This window comes from Cyprinus carpio, chromosome B10 (assembly GCF_018340385.1).
Source record: "Cyprinus carpio isolate SPL01 chromosome B10, ASM1834038v1, whole genome shotgun sequence".
Lineage (NCBI taxonomy): Eukaryota > Metazoa > Chordata > Actinopteri > Cypriniformes > Cyprinidae > Cyprinus > Cyprinus carpio.
The window spans coordinates 20,495,447-20,523,374 of NC_056606.1; the positions used below are offsets into that span (position 1 = coordinate 20,495,447).

At 37.0% G+C, this 27,928-nt stretch overlaps 2 protein-coding genes across 5 annotated transcripts; both read left to right on the forward strand.

The window, feature by feature from the left end:
• Positions 1 to 438: 438 nt before the first annotated feature.
• On the forward strand, positions 439 to 10,932 carry LOC109097445 (metal transporter CNNM3-like). Of its 3 annotated transcripts, XM_042733141.1 has the most exons (10): positions 439 to 2,218; positions 3,207 to 3,350; positions 3,442 to 3,600; positions 5,566 to 5,735; positions 6,774 to 6,870; positions 7,457 to 7,587; positions 8,647 to 8,773; positions 9,049 to 9,113; positions 9,378 to 9,396; positions 10,565 to 10,756. In XM_042733141.1, exons 1-8 carry the CDS (start codon positions 835 to 837, stop codon positions 9,096 to 9,098), a joined length of 2,262 nt encoding a protein of 753 aa, XP_042589075.1. In that variant the 5' UTR covers positions 439 to 834; the 3' UTR covers positions 9,099 to 9,113; positions 9,378 to 9,396; positions 10,565 to 10,756. The 3 variants fall into 3 exon arrangements, with proteins under 3 accessions (XP_042589075.1, XP_042589076.1, XP_042589074.1); XM_042733142.1 differs by lacking the exon at positions 9,049 to 9,113 and having other exon boundaries at positions 440 to 2,218; XM_042733140.1 differs by lacking the exons at positions 9,049 to 9,113; positions 9,378 to 9,396 and having other exon boundaries at positions 440 to 2,218; positions 10,565 to 10,932.
• A 14,223-nt stretch (positions 10,933 to 25,155) lies between these two features.
• On the forward strand, positions 25,156 to 27,702 carry LOC109062994 (interleukin-1 beta). Of its 2 annotated transcripts, XM_042733144.1 has the most exons (7): positions 25,156 to 25,405; positions 25,515 to 25,553; positions 25,774 to 25,849; positions 25,937 to 26,117; positions 26,750 to 26,923; positions 27,016 to 27,152; positions 27,241 to 27,702. In XM_042733144.1, exons 2-7 carry the CDS (start codon positions 25,519 to 25,521, stop codon positions 27,454 to 27,456), a joined length of 819 nt encoding a protein of 272 aa, XP_042589078.1. In that variant the 5' UTR covers positions 25,156 to 25,405; positions 25,515 to 25,518; the 3' UTR covers positions 27,457 to 27,702. The 2 variants fall into 2 exon arrangements, with proteins under 2 accessions (XP_042589078.1, XP_042589077.1); XM_042733143.1 differs by lacking the exon at positions 25,156 to 25,405 and having other exon boundaries at positions 25,501 to 25,553.
• Positions 27,703 to 27,928: the final 226 nt, after the last annotated feature.

The following is a 27,928-nucleotide window of genomic DNA, read 5'->3' on the forward strand; positions in this document are numbered from 1 at the left end:
CTTTGTTTTGGGTTCACTATAAAGAGTGTAAACACACTGTCTTCCATTAAAAAGCCATGTGAAATACAGAAAAAATATTCTATGATTTGTTTTGTAAGCTGGGTTAGTTATTTTTGTCATATTTACTTTTTAAAACATCACAACAAACTGTTTTTTCTTAAATTGCTTTCTTCAAAGGGAAATGCAAACGCAGATGCACTGTTCTTCCAGTGAACACGGTCGTATTTAAAGCAATCTGTATAAAATATTTTGTATTTCTGTCGAGTTCTGATGATGTAAATGCTAAATCTAACTATTTCTCTATTAAAACACCTCTTTTGCTCGGTCTGTGATATTGCTTTTATTCCAATTGCAAACTTTAGGTAAAACTTTTGCAAGGTGTAAAACATTACGGTTAGTTTTTAACTCTCTCTTTGTTAACCTAATCGCTAGATTCGCATTAAAGCTGTGAATGTTTGAAAAAAAAAATGCTTTTAGTCAGATAAAACCGTTTGTTTTCCAGAGAGCCTTGAGAAGATGCTAATCTCACACGCTGAAGGTCTTCACTCTTCAGTGCCCTTGTGGGCGTGTTTTACCAAACCAGCCCGTTCTTCGATTGGTCAAGCGAACGCTTGCTCTTCTGTCATTGGTCCATTATGGACACGACGTAGCGGCAGTGCAAAAAAAGAAACTGCGTTCATTGTGGCTCCACAGTCCTGGGGTAAGTCCGTGCCTGTTTCTCAAGAATCTCGGAGCCAACATGGCGGCCGGGCCGAGCCAGTTTCCCTCACCGTTTTATATGAAAACAACTGAAAAAGTAGGAGGGTAGCGTAGCAGCAACAACATCAGCGTCACATGATTCATAAAGCCAAGCTGCCCTGTTCCAATATGGTGGTCAGCTTGGCGGTGCTGCGTCTCCCGTTGATCATATCGTTCCTCAGCGGGTTCGTGACCTGCAGCCTTCAAGAGACGCAGGTTTTCGGACTGCGCCTGGAGGACGTTACCGAGCGGGTGTTCATGCGCGAACGGGTCATCGTAGCTCCGCACGGGACCACTTTCAAGCTCAGATTGTTTTGGTCCTACCTGTCCAATGAGACCTGGCCGTGGGTCGCGTTCGCCGCGGCTGGAGGCGGCTCGGGTGACCCGTGCGCGCTGGAGGAACGCCGCAACTCCTCTGCGTTCCGGTTACGCGGAGCGTTCGCGTCGGATGACGAGCACAGCGGGATTATAGAAGTCCAAACCGAAGCTGCAGCATCCAAACCGGAGAATAAAGATGCAGAGCCTGTGCTCCATCATTTCTGCGTCTTAAAGGGCCAGGCGTGGGTCTCTGTCGGGTCGGACAAGTTGGTTATTAAGAACCCGGATGTGCCATCAGATTACATTCCATTATGGGCTCTGGTTTTGGTGGTTGTGCTTCTGGTTTTGGTTTGCAGTGTGGTCAGATGCGTGAATCTGAGTTTGCTGTGGCTGGACCCACTGGAGCTGTATGTTATGCACAGCTGCGGTTCAGAGGATGAAAAGCGGGCGGCCAAGCGCCTCAAGCCCATCCGGAGGAGAGGAAACGTTCTGGTTTGTTCGCTCTTGTTCATTTGCGCTTTGGGTCACTCGGTGCTCGGCGTCTTGTTGTACCGTCTCTATGGGTCCATCGTGCCCGCTGTGTTCACCAGTGGCTTCCTCATATTCCTCCTGGCTGAGTTGGTTCCTCATATTGTATGTTCGGGTTATGGGTTCCAGATGGCACCGGGTTTGATATGGCTGGCCCAGATCTGTCTCATCCTGACGTGTCCACTTTCTTGTCCTCTCGGCCTCCTGCTGGACGTGATCCTGCACCGGGACGTGAGCACCGTCGGCATCCGTGAGAAAACCATGGAAATGATTCGGACTAGTGTGAACGATCCGTATAATGAGTTCGTCAAGGTGAGTTCAGTAAAGGGCGCTCTCAGGACCAAAACCGTGGAGGACATCCTGACCCCGCTGAAAGACTGCTTCATGCTGCCCTCCACGGCCGTGCTGGACTTCAACACCATGTCCGAGATCATGCAGAGCGGCTACACTCGCGTCCCGGTGTACGAGGAGGAGCGGTCCAACATCATCGAAATCCTGTACGTCAAAGACCTGGCGCTGGTTGACCCGGAGGACCGCACTCCCATGACCACCATCACCAAGTTCTACAACCATCCTCTGCATTTTGTTTTTAATGACACCAAGCTGGATGCAATGCTGGAGGAATTCAAAAAAGGCATGCCAATCCTAAACAGATGCCTACAAATGATGTGTATCGGTGTTCGACCAATACTTGACCCATTAATCTGCAGTTATTGCTATTGACCTGTCTAGCCCAATATTGAATGCATGTAATATTTGAGCTGTTATATTGGGATTATTCATCTGTACTATTAATCTGTGTTAGAAATGTTTTATAACTTGAAAATCCCAAGAGGATGCCTTTAAACTAGTTGTATTAATTTATGACAGCCTGATATTGAATTCATATCATATTTAGGCTTTTATTTTCAATAATTTATATTATTATAACTATTATTATTTTACAATTTAAAACATTAAAGTGAAAGAAAAATCATTCAATATTTAAACATTTATAATTTTATTAGTAGTAGCATACTGCTATTACTATAGTTATTATTGTCAGAATAATTATATAATAATAATAATTTCCCTGATGAGACTAATACTGAATGTGTATTATTATTTGGGCTTTTATTTTCACTTAACGTTTTTAATTTATTATTTGTTTTTATTTTAAAATATTAGCATTTATTAAACTAATAGCATTTTAAATTATATTAAAATATTAAGCATTAATAATAATTATTATTATTATCATTATTATTAATTTGTTAGTGTGTTATTAGTATTTTGATAATGTGATAATCCCAAGCAGACGCCTTCAATCTAGTTATCAATACACAACCAAATATTTGACCAATTATTGCTATTAAATGCATGTAAATATGAGTTTTTATTTTTACCAAACATTTTTTACTTTATTGTATTTTATATATATCTTAATTTATATTTCAATCATTTATACTTTTTCCAAATTGTTTATATTTTGTTATAATACATCTAAAACCGTGTTTATTATGCATCTCTCTTTAATTCTTCATTCTGATTGTTAAGTCACTGTATTTTTTTCATGAATTTTAGAATGCACTTTTGGATCAAACAAAGTTATTACAAAGCATATGTTCTCTCTGTCTTCACAGGAAACTCCCACCTGGCCATCGTTCAGAAGGTGAATAATGAGGGTGAAGGAGATCCATTCTACGAGGTTCTGGGTCTGGTCACGCTGGAGGACGTCATTGAGGAGATCATCAAATCTGAGATCCTGGACGAGTCTGACGGCTACAGTGAGCAGCTGCAGCATGTGCTTTTGAGTTGAACCCTGCCGCCCCGGTCTCATTTGAACTGAATTATAATGAGTTTTGTCTCCTTCCACAGTGGACATGAAGGTGAAGCGTCCGATGGCCCCGGTGGAGATTCCCCTGGAGCAGCGCAGCGTTCACGACGAGTTCTCCATCTTCAAACCTCCAGAGGGCGAACCGAAGATACGCACCTCTCCTCAACTGTTGCTGGCCACCCATCGATTCCTGTCCCGAGGTCTGCCTGCTTTAATGTGAAACAATAAGCTGCTAGAGGCTGTGTGTTACAGTGATTTTACCATGGGTCTTGGAAAAATCAGGTTTTTGTGAAGATTTATTTTTGTGTGATTTCCAGGTCTAGAAAAATCAATAGTTTTTCTCTTTCTCTCTTAATTGTTTTCTTTAAAATGATTTTTACAATCGCTATTCAGTCTTTATGAATAACGAAAAGCAGCATTGATTAAAAGTTGCAAATGCACTGGCAACCATGTGTTTCTGTTAAAATCACTAGTACTCAGTCTTCAGTTGCTTATTCTTCTCAAGGGTAAAATGTAATTAAAAATAGTTTGATTAAACGTATAAAACATATGGAGCATTGTACATAACGTGCAGGCAAAAATAGAAATTAAGAATTCCTTCCCTCATTTTAGTAAATCAGGGCCACGTTGTAATTAAAACAAAACAAGGGAACAAATTAGTTCAACATGGCCACTCTTTACTAAAATAAAAGGACAAATTCTTTATTTGTTGCCATGATTATTCTGTTTTTTGTCTGCATGTCATGTGCATGGCTTTGTAGTTATATAATAAAAGACACCAACCAATATTTAAAAAATGCATTTATTAATAATAATAATAAGAAGAATATTCATAATTACAAAACAGTATCTCATTATCATAAATTAGGACTACTCCAGTGATTCAGATGATCATGTTTTTATGTTTCTATACAGTATACACTAGCGTTCAAATGTTTCGGGTCAGTACAAATGGTTTTTTTTTTTTTTATTTAATATTTTTATTTTATTAGGCATTTGTGTTTTTGATGTTGAATTATGATTATGAAAATTTATAAGTTTTAACAAAAATACTAAGCAGCACAACTGTTTTCATCATTGCAAATTATTAGAATGATTTCTGAAGGATCATGTGACACTGAAGTAATGATGCTGAAAATTCAGCTTTGATCACAGGAATAAATTACATTTTAAACTATACTCCAATAGAAAACAGCTGTTTTAAATTGTACTAATGTTTTCACAATTTTACAGTATTTTTGATCAAATAAATGTAGCTTCGGTGAGCATAAGAGACTTCTTTCAAAACATTAAAAAAATCTTACTGACCCTAAACGGCAGTGTATGTCTGTTCACCTGACAAGTATAAAGAGGTAAAGAAGAAGTTTGTCTCAACAAGCCTCAACTTTTAAAGGGGTCCTATTATGCACTTTTACAAAGTCTTGATTTTGTTTTGGAGGTGTACTAGAACAGGCTCTCACACTAGGTTGTTTGAAAAACACATTATTTTTCTCATATTTCACATTTTTACAACATCAGTCTGGCATGAATGGCTCGAATAGTTCCTGCATCAAATGAAGGCCCGCCTTCTGAAATACGAAATGTACTGTGATTGGTTAGCTGGGCCAGTGTGTGTTGTGATTGGCTCCAATCGGTGCCTGGTCAGGAAATGTCATGCCCCTAACCATAGCTGCCTGCTCTGAGCTTCAGTGTAAATATTGCATCAAAATCAAATCAATTTAAGAACGATTTAAACCCGGATGATTGTAGCCAATCTAAATTTGTCTGCCTTAGGATAGCTAGTGTGTCTCCGACATAGTGATAACACTCGTTGTCTTCTCTAGTGCAGCTCAACCAGGTCTCGTCTCATTCGGCGATCTTTGTGATATCACAAATCCCGGAAAATATGCGTTGTAGTCCAAACGAGTTGTTCGTTAAGCTAGGCTTTTAAAAATGATTTCTGTTAAATAAAATATCTCCTTTTGAACTGGACTTATGCTCAAACAGCAACATTACAGACTAACTAAAGTTGAAAAAGTGAAAAAGCATTATAGGACCCTTTTGAAGGACGTTCCCCGTCTCTCGGATCAACGGCGGGATGATTTGTTCTTGTTATGTGCTGGTTAATGGAGGTGATTTCATACAGCATTAAGCAGTGCTCCTCCCCTTCCCTCTTCTTGTTTCAGAGGTGGAACACTTCAGCCCGCAGCGCGTGTCAGAGAGAGTCCTGTTTCATCTGCTGCGGCACCCGAGCGTCAACCAAGAAGTGAAGTTTGACCCCGCGATCCGGCTCAGTCCTGATCACTACCTGTACACGCGGAACCACCCTGTGGATTACTTCATTCTGCTGCTGCAGGTGCCACATATGTGGGCATGTCAACACTGTAGAAGCACTGGTGTGAATAACAGTGCTGATAAATATACAACATCTGAATTTGATATTATTATCAGTTCTAGTAATAACATTGATCACTTAATAATTATAACAACTAAATGAATTGTTTGTTATTATTAATCGATCAGAATGTTTAAATAGTGTTTTGATAAATATGATAGTAATAGTAGTATTAGTTTCTTCATTATTAAAATATTTAAAACTTTTTAAATATATTTAGATATTTGATCATTTAACATTGGTTAAATTTTATTTAATAAGTTCATTTAATAACTATTATTTAAACCGTTAATAGTTCATACAATTAATAACTATTAATTTTGTAACAATTAGAGTTATTTAAAATATAAAGATATTTAAACATTGATAGTTATTTGTTAGTAGTGTAGCTGTACTGGTAGTAGTATTATTTTTTATTATTTAAATATAATCATGATCCAATATAATAATAAAATATACTATTAAAATATATTTCAATATTTGATATTGCTAATTTAATAATAACTATTAATATTATAATTGTGACAATTCAAATGATATTTAAAACATAAATATTTAAACATCAATAATTATTTGTTAGTTGTTTTTTTTTTTTTTTAAATATGATGTTAGTAGTACTGGTACTGTTTATTAATATAAAATATGACCATTTAAAATATTTTAAATATATTTCAGTATTTGATGTCTTAACATTGCTAATTTAATAACTTTTTTTTACAAGTAAAATTCTATTTAAAATATTTCTATAATTGATTAATCTATAATTATTTGATAAATGTCTGTGTCTCTCTATGTCTCTGTGTGTGTGTGTGTATATATATATATATATATATATATATATATATATATATATATATATATATATATATATATATATATATATATACTATAAAATAAAAATCTATATTTTATATTAATGGAAATGTATATTTTGAATTATAAAATAAAATGTATTTCTTGGATGTTTTTGTTATGTTTCAATCATGTGTGTGTGTGTAGGGCCGTGTGGAGGTGGAGATCGGGAAAGAGGGTCTGAAGTTTGAGAATGGTGCGTTCACATACTACGGCGTTTCGGCGCTCACAGCTCCCTCCTCAGGTTTGTCCCGGCGATATGTGATTTTATGATAATAGCAGATCCAATCCAAATTAATTATTTTAATCACAGTTGACTCATGAATGTTGTCTTAAAAATGGCCCATTAGTCAAAGACATTCCTGTGAGTGTTGCTTGTAAACTGCCTTGTGTTTTGAAAGCATGAGGACTATACGGGGCTGTTGTTTAGATGTTTATGTCCAGCTGACCACACATGCTGTAAACTTTCCAGTTTTCTGTCCTCACTGAGAGTAAAATGCTGTAGAAAATGATAAGTTTGCATCCAATTAGAACATATATGATCATTACTGTACAGTTCAGTGGATTGTAATTTTAGACCAATGAGATTCCGCCGTGGGCGGAGCTACCCGCCGCAAAATAACAAACACACAATCCAAACATATGACACAAAATCTCGTAGTGGATCATTTTATGCGGTAGCGGTTGATTCAGATAAACATCTGAGGTGATAAGATTTATCACTTGTTGTTTTATTGCGTAACGTCTGATTGGGATCACAGTCTTATTGCTGTGAATGATGGCAGTGCGTGTTCTGGTATATTGACTGTGATGATTGTTTGTGTGATCAGTCCATCAGTCTCCGGTGTCCACGCAGCGTCAGTCCCCCAGAGACCCCTTTGATCTGGGAGACGCCACCAGCCCATCCAGCTACTGTCCCGACTACACAGTACGAGCCCTCACAGACCTGCAGTTCATCAAGGTGACACGCAGCTCTCGTCTCAGCGTCTGCTTTTCTTGTGTTATTCCCCACACGTTTTGTGACTTTTGCAATATGTATGCTTTCATATTTGATCATGGATTATTGCTGATTAATCAGAATTGACTCAGTTTCTGGTCTTATTGTGCATGATTCCTCAATGCATGTTTTATTTTTATTTTTTTTCCTTGTTCATTTTAATCAAAACATACATCTCTGCTCCATAACTGAAACAACTTTATTTTTCAGCTGATGTCAAATTTAAATTTCACTCAGCGGTTGTTTCTCTTTTTGTTTGCAATATATATATATAATTTTTTTTTTAATTAGATGTTTTTTTTTTTTTTTTTTTTTATATTTTTTTTTTAATTTTTTTTTTTATAAATTTTATATTTTAAAAATATATATTTTCATTAATATTACTATTATTATTATTATTATTATTATTATTATAACATTTATAATTTTTTTTATATTAATTTTTTTTTTTTTTTTTTTTAATTTTTATTTTATTTTAACATTTTTAAATATTTTCAAAAGTATTATTATTATTAATTTAATATTTAAACATTGATCATTTTGTTATTATTGCTGCTGTATGTATTATATGTTGTTGTCATTTTGTAGTTATCTTAACATTTAAAATTATATTTAAAGTACTGAAAATATAGAAATTGATTTTTAGCAAATAGTATTTATTTCTATTTATAATGGATAATGAGCTACAGTATCAATCTAATCAATCAATCAATCAATAGCAATCAAAGTCAACAATTTTATATTGTACTGTTATTTTCTATGACATTTTTTCATTTTATTTTTGCAATCCAAGGAGGAATTGAAGTGCACAGTGTTGTATCTTTTGGTTTCTCCAACTTTTTTGTGCCAATTTAAAGTTGTTGTTTTTTTTATGTTGCGATGCATCTTTATTTTGGAACTTATTGAAGATTTGTTTTGAAAAATGATGGACTTGTTTGTTGCATGTGGGTAATGTATTCGTGTGACCTTCAGAAAAGGTTGCCTTTGTGTTCTCTGCTGTTAAAATGTGCCCGTGTCCCACAGGTGACCCGTCTGCAGTACCTCAACGCTGTGATGGCGTCGCGGGTGGCCCAGAGCCCCGAGCCGACTGAAATCAAGATCCTGCCCAACAGTCAAACCAAACTCCTGAACGAGAAAAACACTACTCAAGGTACGGCGCATGAACACCGGCACACATGCATGACACCGAATACATAACAGAACATTTGTGCGACTCTGTGCTTTTGAATTTGTGTATTTTCTTCTTCCCGTGTTTCAGTGTAATTTGCTAGCGTTGGAATGTTGTGGAGTCTAAACATGCAAGAACAGGTCGACCGCGAATGTCTATGAAACTTCATCGCTCTCTTCTGCTGAACTAAAACTGTTCTCTTTCTTTGTCTTTTTCTCTCCTTCCCTTCATTTTCTCCCTCTTTTTATCTCCATTAGACTTTCAGCTCCACTTTTCATTCTTTGACGCAATTGAAAACTACTGTTAGTGTGCTTTGCATGAGGTAAATGCAAGTGATAAGCATGGTATATTATGTTTGAAACATGTATCCCAGCAGTACATCGAAGCATCACAGAGCGCCACCAGGTGGTTGGTATGATACATCAGTGCACGTCAGATGATACGCATAGTGGTTACATTTGAATGCATCACTGATATGATCTTAAGTCAGTGTTTTATCCTTCAGATTTTTTATTGACACTGTTTTGCAAAGTAACCCTCTTCTATATTAATGCTATCTGTTGGCTCCTCCGCATTAAACTCTCAGACAGGATTTAAATGTCCAGGTAGGTCTTCTTATGAAGTTCCCTTTACTCTACCAAACTGCTAACTAATTACAAATGTTATGTTATTTTCATTTACTTATTTTAGGCAATAAATAAATTAACTTTGGTCAAGAAATATTTATTTATGTGTGTGTATATGTGTGTATATATATATTTTGATACATTTTTATAAAAAAATTTTTTACATTCAAATAGTAAATGGGTTAATCTCACAAAACCCATATAAGAGCATGTCCAGGTCATACATATTTCACCCAAAGTCAAAAGACATAAATAAGAAATAATATTATGTACATTATCTTGTCATTCTCATTAATGCAATAAAGAAGGAAACAATTATATTATATAGTATTTGTTGTGCCATCTATAAAAATACATTACTGTATTTTTGTTTCTACTTTAAAGCAGTGAAATGGATGAGAATCTAATAAACAAAGATTGAAAAAGAGAAAAAAAAGAAAAATACGTACATACTGATAATACAGGCTATATGTGAACCTGGACCACAGAATCAGTCTTAAGTGTCAATTTTTCGAAACTTATACATCATCAAATTTTTCGAGATTTATACATGTTTTTAAATTGATTTTTGGTTTTTTATGATTGGTCTGTATTTTTTTGTGATATTTCTATTTGAAAATCTGGAATCTGGGTGTGTAAATAAATCAGTGCAAAAAAAAAAAATTTTTTGAATTTGTAAATATGAATTCTTAACAAAGCATATTACTAATCAAAAATTAAGTTTTGATATATTTATGGTAGGAAATTTACAAAATATCTTCATGGAACATGATCTTTACTTAATATCCTAATGATTTTTGGCAGAAAAGAAAAATGTATAATTTTGACCCATACAATATATTTTTGGCTATTGCTACAAATATACTCCTGCGACTTAAGACTGCTTTTGTGCTCCAGGGTCACATATGTATGTGTGAACTTTACATGAATTTTTACCACATGTCTGCCGATTAATAACGTAATAAGCTAGTAATTCTGTTGATTTCATAATTCTGATGAGGTTGTAACAATTCAGAAGAATTGAGTTGAAATGTATTTCTGGTCATTTTGGACACTGTCCACAGAATGATGTGAGAATATGTTACCAGAGAACGATGAATCAGTGTTTTTGCCGGACGGTTTCATTCTGATTTCCCGGGCTCTGCAGGTGCGAGCAAAAGCCAGGAATCCAGGCCAGACGAGGGGCTTCACAGCCAGAGAGGAGCGTTTTGATCTTCTATCTAGCCTTCCTGCAGAACTCACAAGGATTTTATTATGACAACTAAATTGTTTATGTCGTCTTGAATCTTTTACTCCTGGAATGCAGCGATTGAGTCAGATGGAGGACTGTTGAGGAAAACAAAAGACGTGATGTTCAAGACGTGTCTTTGTGGTCAGACAGGATCTGTTCACTCTGTTCTGCTTATACAGTTGTTCCCTCTGATGTCACTTCCTCTGCACTCTGTTTAAGTTCACTTACTTCCTTAAGCTGTTTGCATGTGCATATGTGCTACTAAATTAAATGGTGTGCCAAGATCTTACTATCCCTGTCATATCATATAAGCAGTATTACAGCCCTGAATCGTCCAGCCCTAATGTGCCAAAATGGGTTCAGAGCCACAGAAAATATCCATTTTTCCAATTAATAGTGACTACAGCTGTCAGCCTCCCTCTGTAAAGGACAAAACAGCTTCACTGAAGCACTCAAATGTTGTTCTCCATGGCTTTAGTGCCATCAAATCTGAACGCAAATAAGATTTTAGACCTTTGGGGAAGTACACTATTAAAAATAAATGTTCTTTATTGGCATCTATGGTTCAGTAAAGAACCGTTAACATCCATGGAATCTTTCCATTCAACAAAAGGTTCTTTAGATTATGAAAATGTTTGGGTTGGAGCTGAACTCTGCAGGAAGGTAGATCTCCAGGAACAGGGTTGGGCACCCCGCCATGGAAGAATCATTTTGGGTTCCTCGAACCTTTCAGTGAGCAGTTCTTAAAATAACTATTTTTTCTTTGTTTAAAAAATATAAAGAACCTTTCAATGGAATGGAAAGGTTCCATTGATTTTAAAGGTTGGTTAATGGTGTGCTTAAAAAAAATATATATATATTTTATTTTTATTTTTTTTTTAAGAACTGTTCACTGAAAGGTTCTTTTTGGAGCCAAAAATGGCTCTTCTACACTTATTAAAGATTCCAAAAGGGGGCGTTTGGAATGTTGCTGTGTGTGTGTTAAAGGAACATTTTAATAATCTAAAGAACTTTTTTCCATTATCAAGAACCTTTTGTGCAATGGTAAGGTTCCATGAATGTTAATAGTTCTACGTGGAACCACCAATGCTAGTTTTAAAAACAACTTTATTTTAAAAAATGTATTGCATTTGGTGCGAAAACCCCCTTTTGAAATATTTATTTTTGTGTAGGAGAAGATTAATCCGTAATAACCACATTAATGCTTTCCAAAGACAGGTTTGATGGTGAGTCCTTAGGTGGAATATGTCTTTTAGGTCCCAATATGTAAGTGCCAATGTAAGTTTATCTACAGAAAACTTGCAAGAAGTGGAAAGCTGGATTTTTCACATAAAAAAATGGTCTTCGATGCAGAGTTATCACTAAATGGGATGGGAATATGTCCTTCTCTGTCTTAGAAATTCCTATACTTGGTCCCTTTGATTATCATTACCTTTGCCTAATATAGTTCCCTCCAACTCTTCAGATTGTTAGATTGATTATTTGCAGAAAAACAAATTGGAGAGCGACGTTACAACTTCTGTGTGATCCCTACCCGTTATATTCACTGCACGTCTACATCGGGCTGCCTTTTAATTCTGCATCTCAGAACATTTGCATATTAGGTGACTAAATGCATGACTGTAGCAGATGTAGCTAACAGTATAAACGAAAAAGTCCAACCTTTGCAATACTGGAATAACCTGAACATTCCATTGGATTAACATGAAATTAGATCCTTGCAATTCTGAAAATCCCAGTGTTTTTGAGGTTGAATCATATTTTGAAATGTAGAAACGTTGTGTAGATGAGTAATTAACCTAAAACCTACTTCTTAATAAGTCTACAAGTTTCTGGCATTCCATGGTGTTCTGTTATAACGAATCCGCTATCCGTTCCATCCGCTTGTCCTAGAAAAAACGCTTGGTTTAAACATTTCAAGTTTATGTTAGGTTTCTATAGCATGCCAGCCTACACTACCATTCAGATGTTTGGAGTATGTGTTTTTAAACAAGTTTCTTATGCTCACCAAGAATGTTTATTTGAGTACCGTTTGTGAAATAATATTACAATTTAAAAGAACTGTTTTTCATTTGAATATATTTTAAAATGTAATTTAATTAATGTGTTGCAAAACTGAAATTTCAGCATCATGACTCTAGTGTTCAGTGTCAAGGGATCCTTTAGAAATCTGAATCATTCTAATGATGCTGATTTGCTGCTCATGAAAAAAAAATCTTATTAATATCCATGTTGAAAACAGTTGTGCTGCTTCATATTTTTGTCAAACTATGATACATTTTTTTCCAGTATTTACTGATGAATAAAAAGTTCAAAAGAACAGCATTTATTTGAAATGGCAATCTTAAATGTTTTTACTGTCACTTTTGATTAATTGAGTTTATTCTTTCAGAATAAAGTATTAATTTATTAAAAAAAATAAATTAAAAAAATCATGACCCCAAACTTTTGAACGGTAGTGTGTTATTTGGTTTTGATGTGCAAAATAGACTTAATGTTCAAGAATTTCAAGCCTTCATTTGTTCTGTTTTATTGATGCAAATAGTCATATAACCAATTTTAAGCAGTTATTTACATGTGTGCTTATTTATGTTGTCATTATAGGCCATCAGCTAAAAACTCACTTCACCGATCAGTGTGTGATCCAAGTAAATATTTTTCTGCTGTTCAAAATGTTGTACTGTTTGTTCTGTTGTAAAAGTCAATTTATATGGTCACAAAATAACGAATGTATAATAGATAGATAGATAGATAGATAGATAGATAGATAGATAGATAAAAACCTTTTCTTGTCTTAATCTATTTATCAAAAGAAATGCTGAGATTTTTGAATAGGTTAGAGATGACTGTAAATTAACAAGAAACTTCTGAGGTTGTAAAGTGGGAACAGTTGCTGGCAGATGTCAATTCTTCAGGTACAAACGTAGATATTACCAGGGATTCAAACACGCTTTTACTTCTGACCAGCCATTTTTGGTAGTTAAGATTCAAATCTTCTCTGTATTGTTCATGAGCCATGAATGCTCTTGATATCGACTCTTTCATAGGAAATAAACACAGCCCAGTGCTTAACTGATTGTTGTTCGTTTTGTATTATGTTACCAGTATGCTAGACATAAATAGCCCACTTTTTTTTGCCTAAAATGTCCAGGTTTTGGCTTTGTTTTTCTGTTGACGTGCTCTTTATAGTCCTCCTACATTATAAGTACACGTTTGCATTGTTTTGATAGTTATCTGCAAATCCCCCCTTCTTGCACGCCACGATTGGTTGATTATGTATGGTTGATTATTATGACTTTCAAGTATTTTTAAGTGTGACAAATGTCTAAAACATATTGCCAGATGAGTTGTCATACATCTGTAGCATTTAACATAATTAATGTGCCGACATATTGAAAAAAAAATCCCCTTAAATATTACTTAAGTAAGGAATAATTGACGACGGGCCGCTGAATTATTTGAAAAATAATGCCGTTACACCTCGGGTGTGCATTATTTTTCGAATAATTCAACAGCCCAGAGTCAATTATTCCGCTTACACTACGGCTGCCACACCTCAAGACATCGATCAGATTATATATTTCAAGGTATTGGTCCAGATTTTGTACTTAAAACCCTACTGTGAGTAGGATTAATTTTTTCCGCATATCGTCCATAACGAGGATTGAGCAATTGATAGCAGATTAATGCAGTTAATAAGTAATTATGTCCCCACTGGATGCAACAAATGCCTCATTTGTAATGGTGTTGTCTTGTCCCGCCGGGACACACTGGCATCACAGTATGTTTAAGGGGCATAGCATTTCCGTCACACGCTTGAGGCATTCGGCCAATCACAACGCACTGGATAGCTGGCCAATCAGAATACACCTCGCTTTTCAGACCGATGAGCTTTGTAAAATTAGACGCGTTTCAGAAAGTCGGGGCATAGAGGAGAAACAATAATGGACAGTATGTGGAAAATAATGTGTTTTTTTTTAACCTTAAACCACATTAACACATTGCTTTACACCAAATACACAAAATAATGTTCTTTTTAGCAACATCAAACGAAGCCTTTAAATGTTTGATAAATTCAGGAACGAAACACTGTCATGTTGCTCAGAGACACAAAACAGCCCTGTGGCCACTGATCTCTATTATAGATCAGTGGCTGTGGCTTTGTTTGGAATTATTTATGTTGTTGAAATTGTGCAGAAACAGGCAATATGGGTCTCTTAATTAGCTTCTAGTTTATTGAACTGTTGTAAAAAAAAAAAAATAATTTGTAATCATGGTCATTTTTGGAGAAAATTATTAACTATATGAAGTGGTATAAATATATAAATTTTCTGCCCCCATGTCTTGAATTTGTGATAATTCTGAATGTATTTTAATAGACTGAATCATGCAGTGAAAGAGCACACTGTAAATGAATAGACTGAATCATGCAGTTGTAGTGCGTGCTGTATATTTTTTTTGTATGTTTTTTTTTTTGTTTTTGTTTTTTTGTTGTTTTTTTTTCTTTGTCATGAGAATATTCAGCAAAATAGTTCACATGTCATGGTATGTTACTCAACTATATCATGTTATGAATAAACTAACCATTTTGAATTTTTACCTCTGTGTTTCTACTGAGTTTCTCTATGTGTGCTGTTACGCTCATTTGTTTTTAAGTCTCTCACAAAAAGAGACAAACATTGAGCCTCAACAGCGCAACTTTGATACCAAATACACTATAAACTGGAATAAATACAAAACTAGAGCCAAACTAAAACTGAAATGAGACATTAATAATAAATAGCATAGTGAATAAATGAAATAATCATAACTAAAGGACATATGATAGCACGTATTTCTGTACATTTCGAAATAAGGTGCATTAAAAGTAAATAAATCCTTGATTAATATGAACATTTTAATAAAAAAATGTGTCTCCACATACTATTCAATAAAATTCTAGTGTATTTAATCTATTAAATAACAGCAGAGCGAGCGAGTTTTTGGATATTGTAAGATGTCAATTCTTCAGGTACAAACATAGATATTACCAGGGATTCAAACACGCTTTTACTTCTGACCAGCCATTTTTGGTAGTTAAGATTCAAATCTTCTCTGTATTGCTCATGAGCCATGAATGCTCTTGATATCGACTCTTTCATAGGAGAGCTTCGGAAACAAGGATTATTCATGATTGCCTCTCCTGCGCAGAGCCAATTGAACTCTCTGATGGGTCGCGCCCATGCAAAAGCAGCGCTTGGGGGGTCGGACTTCCCCCACTGCAGAGATATGAGCCTCCAGACTCTCAAGCTCCGTGTGGCCATCATCCAAGGTGATGGACTTGCCCAACAAGCCATGCCGCGCTCTTCCTATGCAGCCTCTTTCGAGCCAAGGAGGAAAGTGCCACAAGCTTCTGATGCGGATCAGTCAGGGTCAGGTGACGAGCCCATGCACTCCTCACCCCCCTGCTGCAGGTCCCCTTCCAGTGCGCTTAATAGACCACTGTTCTCCGCCCCTCCCCCATCACTCAAGATGTGGTGTCCTTCGGTGCCATGGAGGGCTGAAGAGGAGGATGATGCCATTTCGGTGGCAGCATCTGCGAGAGAGGAGTGGTCTAACAGCCCGCTGGACTACACTGTGCCCCACAGCAGCGACACAGGGGACCTCTATTATAGTGATGTTGAGCTCATTAGCGTCCTGTCCTAGGCAGTTCATGAGCTCCTGCCGAGCCGGCCAGAAGCAGTCTGGACAAGTAGTACCTCCAGTCAGATCGCGGCCGAAAGGACACGCTGCTCACCAGTCAAGTGCACCCAGGATCCTCCCTACTGTCTTCTGTGGATGGCACTGACCAAGTGGGGTATGTTAAACTCCCCACTGTGGAAGAAGCCGTTGCTGCCCATCTCTGTCCTTCAACCGCGGCAAACTGGAGAGTGAACAACGCGTCTCTCCCCTCTAAAACTTGCCACGCCACTGCAAACTTTGCCGACAAGGCTTTCTCCAGGGCGGGCCAAGCATATTAAGCCCTGCATGTGATGGCGATACTCCAGGTGTATCAGGCCAATCTGCGCAAGTGTGTGGATGAGGACAGGCTGGACCCTAAAGTGTTCAAAGAGCTCCGACGTGCCATGGATCTGCCCCTCAGACCCTGCCCTGACAGAGACAGCAGGCCACTGGCATAAGAATCAAAGATGCGTTCCTGATGCTGTCTCTTGGAGGAGGAAATTTGCACCCAGCGGCGAAGACGAGCCACAAAAAAAGTCTGCTCGCTCCACTGTACGTGTTCACCACGCCCCCTGCCTGTTGCGGGCGGTGAGATCAATTGATATGTTTGTGTTTGACTGTTCCACTATGCAGTGCAATAAAGTCGAAAAACATACAAGACTCACCTCATTATCAGAGCAATTCTCCTCCTCTCACTCCCCTCTCCCCCATCACTCACTCTCACACTTGTGTGGTATTAAGCTCAGGCTCCTCGCATATCTTCAGAGCTTTTAGGGCTGACTGAAGATGCAAAAGAGCATGCTGGTACCGAGCCAGAACATCTCCCTTTTAGGAGTGGAGCTGAATTCAATCAATATGCGAGCGTGTCTGTCGGAGGAGCGCTCACAAAAACTGATCAGCTCTCTCACAGTCTTAAAGTAAGGGCACTCTCCCCTGCTGAAATGCTTTCAGAGGACGCTCAGCCAAATGGCTGCCGCCTCGGCAGTGTGCAAACTAGTGCTCCTACATATGCAAGCGCTTCAGCTCTGGCTAAAGTGGCGGGTGCCACAGAGCGCATGGTGCACGGGGACCTTGCGTATCAAAGTGATGCGCAACTTCTGGGATGTGCTGATCCCTTGTCGCGATATGACTTTGTGTTGCTGGGGTGTTCTTATTGGACAAGTGATCAGGAGAAAGACTGTTACAACAGATGCATCGAGCAGACCAGCCTTTGGGACGTGATCAGAAACAGATAAGTTTCTTATCTTATCTTTCTTATCTTTAGATTTACAGTCGAGGGGCGGGGTAATCCACGGAGAGTGGAGATTACACCCTTTTAAAGTCCATATGATTTGGAGTGTATTCGCCAGGGCGGAGGTGTATCTCTTTGCATCAGCGGAGAACACTCACTGCCCACTGTTTTATTCACTGACACACTGTCCACTGGGAGTGGATGCACTAGCTTACAGTTGGCAGAAAGTGATCCTCCAGTGAAACTTCTGCCTCTCGTGCTTTGGAAAAATCAGAGAGGAAAGTAAATCTGTTCTGTTAGTTGCACCGAAATGGCCCAATCAGCCGTGGTTCCCAGAACTGGTGGAGATGCTGGTAGCCCCCCCCCCCCCCCCCCCCCCCCCCCCCCCCATGAACTATCCCACTGAAGAGAGACCTCCTCTCTCAAGCACAGTTAACGATATAGCATCCAAATCAAGAGTCATGGAGCCTTCTTCATGTCTGGCCACTCGACAAAGCTTGCCTGTAACGGATGCACTTCCTCAGCACGTGTTGAGCACTATGTCTGAGGCTAGGTCTCCTTCCACTAGAAGTCTTTTCATTCAACTACCCAATACCAATAATTCTTGCCTTCCTTCAAGAGACAAAAAAAGGCCTGTTCGAGCCCATACAATCAGCGAGCTTGCGTGCGCTCTCTCTCAAGACAGCACTCCTGCTTGTGCTGTCCTCTGTTAAGCAAGCTAGGGACCTGCAGGCGCTGTCAATTGACAACTCGTGTATTGAGTTCGGGAGTTCAGACAGAAACTGAAAGCCTTGGAAAGGTTATGTGCCTCAAGTGCTTTCGACTCCATTTAAAGCGCAGGTCATAACACTATCTGCTTTCCACCCAGAAACACTGGCCGGGCCGGAGCCACTCAATACACTCTTGCTCTGCCCTGTACATGCAGTGCGCATTTATACCGAGTGGCCTATACAGTTCAGGCTCTTGGAGCAGGTAGTTGTATGTATGCTTTGTAGGGCGCACAAAAGGCCTGCCTGTGTCCAAGCTCACGTCCTCATGGGCCTGGGCAAATGGCATATCTATTCAGTACATTTGCACGGTGGCAGGCTGGTCGTTTCCCAGCACTTTTGCGAGTTTTTATTACCTAGACGTGTCGTCGCTTGCCTCACGTGCTGTCAGTGCGTGCAGCGCACGCACCTACTCAGCCTCAGTTATGATCTGAGCTGCTTGCCTCAGTGGTTTCTACTAGGTCGTATACACCCCTGTATTGATGTACCTCTAGTTCAATGCTGTCCCTATCAGCTGATCACATTGTTATGATATTGTTCATGACGTCTTTTAAGACATGATCACCACCATACTCTACTTATTTGCGCATCGGTATGGCCATTGCATCATAACACATAATTTCATTGAAATTAAACAAACTTTAACTAATTTATATATTATGGCGCCGGAGATGCCGCCATTTCACATTTGTTTCATCTACATTAATTCTGCCCCTGGTGTGACGGGGCATGGTCTAGTTGCCACGCCCCCCTTTGACTTTTACATGGTTTTGACTAGGTCCTGTTGACCTGAGCTATATCATTGCCGCTCTCATTATGGTTCCGTATATGAAACTTCACATACTTAGTCGAGCCAGGCTCCATTGCTGTGACACAGCGGGATTTTATATGTTCTCATAGCAATGTAGAGTGACCAAATTGAAAGGGAACGCTCTCGGTTACTCACGTAACCTCGGTTCCCTGAGATGAGGGAACGAGACATTGCTCTTATTGCCGTGTCACCTAACTCAGGATCTTAGAATGCCAAGTGCTTCAGTCAAGATTCTGAATGGATGACGTACAAGCGCTGCTTTATATAGAGTGGGGGGGCTCATATTTCGCGCTTTTGAACGCCATTGGCCAGTTTCACTGGCGTGATTCAGTAAGGCTTCAGTAGTATTTGGAAAAAAGGGTAATTCCCATAGCAATGTCTCGTTCCCTCATCTCAGGGAACCGAGGTTACGTGAGTAACCGAGAACGTTTACATGGAATAATCGTAATATGAGTTTACATTATGAACCCAGTCTCCACATCAGTAGGAAAGTGATAAAACGAGCATCTTCCATCGGAAGACTTGTGTTGCATTTCGGGGCAAAACAAAAAAACATCGTCGACCAACAATATAAAATGCGGGAAACCATTAATTGGTTATTCTACAATCAGTTGTATTACAAATTATACTACGACTGGAAAATACTGTAAATTGATAAACTGTACGGTGTGATGACGTTTAATGTCTCCGACAGTGCATGTAGTCCCATTTAGCAACTTGTTAGCAACTGTCTTTTTTAAGAAACGTAACAGTATAAAAAATCATGAGTGGGGTGTTACTGGTGTGTTACACTGTTATGTCCTAAAAAAAACGTGAAAGTATCTTGAGCCTGTGTGAACCACAGACCTTATTTTAGGGATTCCAGATCGGAAACAAATGTTCAGATTATAGATATATATATAAGATATGATTATATCTTATATTATTAACCATTTGCACACATGAGCATTATCCGGCTTCACTCCACCCAACCGCAGATGCAGGTTTACAAGTCACTTTTTCCTGCGTTTTTCAATCAATTTCTTGACTTTTCCCCCCTTATGAACAACACATTTTCGCACATGATAAAAGATTGGCCAATCTGAGCATCCATAAACAACGCAAAAAACAGGCATTTCTAGTTTCTGCTAGTGGATCCTATGGAGAAAGATCACTTCCTGCCCTCCAGCTGCATTCTGTGTGTCATCAGTGACTTCATGTGCAAACAACCAGTATGTGCAAACTGTAGGGAGAGCTGGAGCGGGAGGAATAGAGTATGTGCTATCCGTACATAATAAAACGTAATTTTGTGCCAAAACCATGGAAATGAACTGTCATTTTTATCATATTGCTTATTATTTATTTGTTTGGCCAGTGTCATTGTGGGTTTTGGTTATTTTGCTGTTGTAAGACCTTTGAAATAACTGAAAAAAGTGATGTAATGTGGTCCAGAGCTGCCTGGAACTACATTCGCTGTGGGTTTCTTTGAAAATAATTGCACACATCAGAACAGGGGTGCCCAGCCCTGTCCCTGGAGATCTACCTTCCTGCAGAGTTTAGTTCCAACCTTGATCAAACACACCTGTCTGTAATTATCAAGTGCTCCTTCAGATCCTAATTAGTTGCTTCAGTTGTGTTTGATCAGGGTCAGCAGGAAGGTAGATCTCCAGGAACAGGGTTGGATACCCCTGCCTTAGAACGTTCATCAGCCAATCAGATTCAAGCATTCAACTGCCCGTAGTATAAACAGAATTATTTGGCAGTTTGAATCTTTTTTTTTTCTTAGATTTCTAATATCTTTCATTTTTAATGTAGGCTACTTTAGAGATGTATTATAGCCAAGCCATATAGTCATTAAATACACATTATTTACATATGAGTAGTTGTGGTACTTTTTTACAAATTTATGAGCAATTTCCTTTTATTAGTCATGTCACATCACAAAAAAAGACTGAAGACCATATTTGGAAGTGGAAGTACAAACAAGGTTACATCTGGCTACATGCATACAATACCATTCAAATATCCTCCAAGGCTGCATTTATATAATCAAAAATACACTAAAATCAGTAATATTGTGAAATATTATTACAAAGTTTCCTATTTTAATATATTCTAAAATGTAGGCTAATTTATTCCTGTGAATCAAAGCTGAATTTTCAGCATCTTTACTCCAGCCTTCAGTGTCACATGATCCTTCAGAAATCATTCTAATATACCAGTTTGAGCTCAAGAAACATTTCTGATTATTGTCAACACAGAAATATTTTTTCTGCTTCATATTTATTTATGGAATCATTTCATTTATTTGAAATAGAGAACTTTTGTAACATTATAAATATCTTTACAGACCTGTTAGATCAATGGAATCCATTGTTACTGAGTAAAAGCATTCATTTCTTAAAATAAATAATTAAATTAAATATTCCTGACCCTAACATTATATCATCCAGACTTATTTGACTTAAATTCCAACACTCACATTTATATAAAATATTATAGCTTATAATATTTTATCCCTTTTTCTTCCTTTGCCCATTCAGATCTCTAATACTGGACACGACAATACGGAACAAAAATTTGAGTCTATGATTTAACTAGCCTATATAATTTACGATAGTAACTCTAATGATGCAACACCATTTACACACATCCTTGTAGAACACACCTGGGAAAGACAGGTGAGTCACAGGATAAGAGAGTCCGAAGTAAACTGGATTTGCGGGTGGGGACACCGTTGTTTATGTTTTGTGTCACAATTTCCTGTTACTTACTGAAACTGCAAATCCTGACTGATTGTGTCTGTTTGACCTATATCAGAAACTTCATGAGAAAACAATAATATTGTCTTTAAAAAGTAAATCTGCATATGAGCTGTTTTTTTGTGTTCTCCTGACAAAAAGTGGCAGTGCAGCCGAGGTTAATATTTTATACCAGCATTTTGCAGAAGCTAAATGAGGAAATTTCATAAACGCAGAAATTCTGCTCGACATTTTAGCCCCAGTATTTGTTTAAGTAAGTGGATGGGGATTGCCTATAGACAAAATACCTGACAACCCTCACTGAATTAATTTTGATAATAACCCAACTGTGGACATTCTCCCATAGACTGGAATAGGTCATTAATTCATTCAGAACCTTATGTATGACCTCAGAAGCTTCTAGAGGGCACATAAGTCTGAAGAAATGAATTTAGGTAAAGGGGTGCAGAGCCAGTGGTGTTAATTAGGTATTTATTTATTTATTTATTTATAGTTATTTAGTTATTTTTTTAGTTATTTAGGCAGTGCTTTTTTGTATTTTTGTGACTCTACAAAATCTAATTTTAAAGGTGCTGTATGTTATATATTTGAATGTTCTAATCTAAAGCATAAAAATAGCATAAAATGTTTGCAGATATTTAGGAAACATGCTAAGCTCACATACAATTTTTTTCTGGAAAAAAAAAAACAAAAAAACAATGGTACAGCCATTTATTCAACTTTAAAACATGCATTCTGTGTGGGAATGTGTTTTTGTCTTGGTCTGTGTGATTCCACACACTGTAAAATTCAGTAGTACTATGGCACGCCAGGCTGACAGTTGGCAAAAAATCATAGCGTACTGCATCCATGGAAGCTTGCAAATGAACCCGCTTAGAGATCGCAGATTTTATCCGACCTAAAAACCCTCAGCATCCATCTGAAAACTTCTGTGACCAGAGACATATTAACACGTGGATAAATCGCCTTCCATTGTAAACTGTGCTTGTTCCTGTTGTGTTTTCTCAATCTGGCAACCAGCGTGAGTGAGGGAGCGTGAGAAACAACTCTCTCCAACATTTAGGGCCCAAGCACCAGTGATGCGAGGACCATATTGGAATTGCCCAGTTTCTTCTTTATCTTCTTCTCAAAAATGAATTGCATTTTTGAGGATTTAAACATGCTCGAAAACTCATTACATTTTTTTGGTGAAAATTTACATCTGATATGGGTTTCAAAAGTGGGTGTGACAAAATGGCTCAATAGCGCCACCTATACAATTTTAACGAAGTACCCCTTGAGCTATGTTTCACAAACATGTATGAAATTCGACACATGTAACACACCAATACCTACAAAATAGTCCCACTGCTACGAAGTTCGAAACCCAACAGGAAGTCAGTTATTTAGAATTAGTTTTTGCCATTTTCAGGCATTGTATTTTAGCGAACTCCTTCTAGAGATTAAATCAGATCAATTCCAGATTTGGTCAGTGTAATCTAAAGCCCTTTGTGATGTTAAATTGGGAAGATCCTGAGTTTTCGTTGAAAATGTCATTTGAATTTGGACTGCAGTACCCATTTCAACCTCTTAGCTACATTCTGCACCTTTAAAATAATTTCAAATTAACAAATGTCCCCATGCTCTGTTCGGCTCGATTTTTGGATCTGTGCGGATTGTGCACAGACCACAGCGCATGCGTGAGTTGTTTGTAAATCTCATGAACAAGAAATGTTCATGTGCTGAATGCCTTCACTTGAACGAATATTATTTAAACCTAAAAATAAATAAATTGCTGTAGGTTTTTGAAAAATTGTAAACAAAGACTATTTTCTAAGTTTTTGTGACATTAAAGTCAGAATTTTGTGACATTCATTCAACTTTTCACTCGAATTGTTACGAAAATGGTATAATTTTACAATGTATTCGACTTGAAACATAATTTTGCACTCCACTGAATAAGAATAACACAGTAATGACTCATTTCTTTAATAACCGTCATCTCATGTGAACACTTCTTGCAGCCCCTGCTGTTTGACCCCTGAATCTAATATTATGGGCTGTTATCTGGTCCTTGCAGTGGGGCTTGATTGAGTCACTGCCTTTTCAGGGATCATGTCTCAAGATCAGTCTGGAGTGAGTTACTGTATGCACCTGCTCCTCACAGCACAAACAGCAACACTGCATGGAGGACTGAGACTCAACAAGACAACGTTGTAGGTAAGAAACTGTCTTAAATTTCTTTCAAGTACAAGTAAATCTCAAAGATGAGTGTATAATCTGTGTGTACATTTAGCTATGGACTGGTGCCAGTGGAGACCGGGGCTAGTTGTAACATGGGTTATATATGAGTAACTGTAATGTTTTCAGTTCCAGATTTCAGTTTAAATTTTATCTTACATTAGTCTCATATGTAGTTCAAAACTGTTGAAAATTAGGATGATTTTTGTGAATTGCATCATATTATTGCAAAGGCAGACGGAAACCACAAAAAAATGACCACAAAAAACCAACTGCGCAATTATGATTTTTGCTTTTGCAGAACAAAACTTCATGTTTTTATTTTTACTTTTTTGTTTTTTTTAATTTTTTTGTAATTTATTTGCTGAAAAGCCTGAAATAAGCTGTTTAATGGCATAATTTGCATTATGACAAGCCTTATAAATTTTTAGTAGTCAAGATACTGAGAAATATTCACAAAAAATGATCACAGTTAATTTCTACTAAACTATTTTTATGTTACTGGGATGCCTCATGCTAAATATTAAAATGATGTCATGCGCATTAAAATTTATATATATATATATATATATATATATATATATATATATATACTTGAATTTATATATATATATATATATTAGTTATAAAAATATATTTTATGGTTTTCTTGTTGCTACTTGCACAAACAAACGCCTTTTAATAACTTCTCATTAAAAACAAATGCTTCTTTGCTTTGCTTTTTAAGAATTATAACTTTTAAAGAAACTTTTTATCCTTTTCCTATATCTGTATACTTTCCTTTTATAATATCTGATACTTTATGACAGTCAAAACATTTCAAACTGACTCTTAATTTAGTGTATGCAGAATCATAATCATTAAATGGTTGTCTCTAAATTATTTTATGTATTTAAATGCATTTTTCAAAAAATGATTAGATCCGGACAACAAAATGAGCATCATGTGATGGCGAGTGCATGCGAGCTCGCGCACAACCTCCTTTTTGTTTAATTGGATTTTTAGTTATATGTTGTGACAGCCATGTAACAAAGGAAAGTATGCACGTTTGTTTACACTTCAAAGGAACACATGCAATTATAAAATCCTGATTCTTATCGAAACTATGTCGAAACTTACAAACTTCTTGTAAAGCGGAAATTCCCACTTACAGAGATGGAGGAGGATCTTAGGGTAGATATAAAGCTTACTTCCACCCTCACAAACACATTCAACGAAGACTCTCACAAGAGAAGCAACGATTTAACCAACTCAGTCACTCCAGACAGCAACTCAACTAAACGACTGGTATGTGGCGTACTGTTTTCTTATTTCTTAGGTTGTTGTTTGTTGGTAGTTTTTTTTTGATGATGATTGTTGTCATTTTCTCACTGTTTAGTTTTATGCTTTATTTCAGAACGATGGCGCTCCATGGACGCTATATTTTGCCTTCGGAGTAAGTATAGCTTGTTTTTTTTTTTTTTTTTGGTTTTTTTTATATATTTATATATTTTTTTTATATATTAATGCATTATCAAATAGCTCTTGTCTAGATGATGCATTTAAAATAAAATCTGTAAATGATGCATTTCTTTATTTTTAATTAGCTTTGCTTTGCTTTGGATTAGTTTGCCTAAAACTCCTTTAATGATACATTTTGTTAATTTCTTAAACAGTGCACTGGAGACAGACCTAATTTACCCTGACAGTGCTGGCTTTGATGAACCGGACTGCCCAGATCAACTATGCATGGTGAGTTGCTGTTAAATATGCTCGTGGATTAATATCTGATTAATATTAAGTCTTCTAAAACATCGCTCATTGTTTTTTTTTCTCCAGATGTGCCAATGTGACATGCATAAAGACATCAAACTGGAACTGTCGCCGCATCCTCACAGCATGAGGAAGGTGGTGAACATCGTCATCGCTGTGGAAAAGTTGAAGCACATCAAAAAAATGTCTTCTGGCAAGTTTTGTGAAGATGCACTGCTCAACTTCATCTTGGAGAATGTGATCGAAGGTACCGTTAGCAAACTTTTAAGCAGCTTAAACTAGCTTCAGGTGGATTGATAGATAGTTGGTCAAGATGGTTAAACCATACTGACGACCACCTTAACCATTAAATTATGTAGCTATTCAGTTTGATCCAGATGGATTCTTGAGTTGACAAAAAAAATACCGGTTAACCTGGTTCTTCATATTTTGTGACTTTATGTCAGTTTTAACAGCATATTTCATGGATGCACATCCAAAACAATATATTTTTTTAATGCATCTTCGAAGAAGCTTGTTTACATTTAAGCTTCATATCTGAAGAAATTGAAAAAAAACAAACTTTTGAATCTAATATTGATTATAATATAGCATGAGGAAAGATTACAGAATGCTTTTTTTCACCTAACAACTGGGGTGCATAAGCTCAGATTTAGGAAAAGGATTTTCAGCACAGCACAAGGTTTTAGATTTACTAACATTACCTGATTTTAATGTGTTCTGATTGGGTGAATGTCATTTGAATCAATTTGACACAAGATTTTATTTAATTCAAGCCGGTTGGTCAAACCTCTATAATATTAGATAGTATATTAATGACTTGAAAAAGTAAATTTGACTACCACTCTCTTTTAAGCATTTGCATCTTTTATTTTTCAGAGCGTTTAGTGAAGCCGCTTAATGCGACACAGACTTACTGTAAGACCAGCCGGACCCTGCTGTGCACCGTTTGCGATAAGTACAAAAAGACTCTGGTGCAGAGCAACAAACCAACCAACGAAGATCTTCATTTGAAGGCTGTGACGCTGAGTGCAGGAAACATTCAATACAAAGGTAACTCTTCAACACAAGCTTTCACATGTAAATGCATGACTTCAGAAATGTCCTCTTGACGTTACCCTCTACACATTTTCTGCTCCCTTTAGTTCAATTCAGCATGTCGCCGTACGTATCGAGTGACCCACAAAATAACGGCCAGCCTGTGTGCCTGGGGATCTCCAACAGCAACCTCTACATTGCTTGTACCCAGTCTGGTGGTTCTCCTCCCGTCCTGCTCTTGAAGGTTCGTGCACCACAAACACATTAACCTTCCCCAAGAAATGTTTTCCACATTATAAAATGAGGATTTAAAGCCCTTTTTTATTTTTTAGGAGGTCAGTGGCCCTCTGAACACCATCACAGCCGGTGACCCGAACGGGTACGACAGCCTCCTCTTCTTCAAAAGAGAGACGGGCACGGATTACAACACTTTTGAATCTGTTAAATATCCTGGATGGTTTATTAGCACAGCTTTTGATGACTGGAAGAGGGTGGAAATGTCCCAGGTGCCAACTGACCGAACTACAGACTTCACACTTGAAGATTAACAATAAATCCTGAGTTAAGAATCAGATCTGATCCATAAACGCATTTCCAGTATGTACAATGTACAGTTTATAATCTGGATTTATTCAAACATGTTACAAACCTGTATGAGTTTATGTATCTGTCTGGGTTTTTTTTTTTTCACAATTATGTGTAAGGTTTGTGTTGGGAACATTTGAGTGTGAACATTTGCCTATGTGCTTAATTTAATTTTTAAATTATTAAATATTATTAATATTTATTTTTAATTATTTTTAAATCTAACTTATTTTACACTGTACTGATTTTTTTATCTTATATTAAAATAAACCTATGATATGGATGTTACTTGGTGTTGTGTAGTTGATTACAAGATTATTATTATTAAAAGATTACTATTAAGATTATTATATAAAGTGACAACAGAATATTAAAGTGCACTAAAAAATAAGTCACTGCACAAAAAGAAAAAGCAATCTCTTATCAGCTTAAATA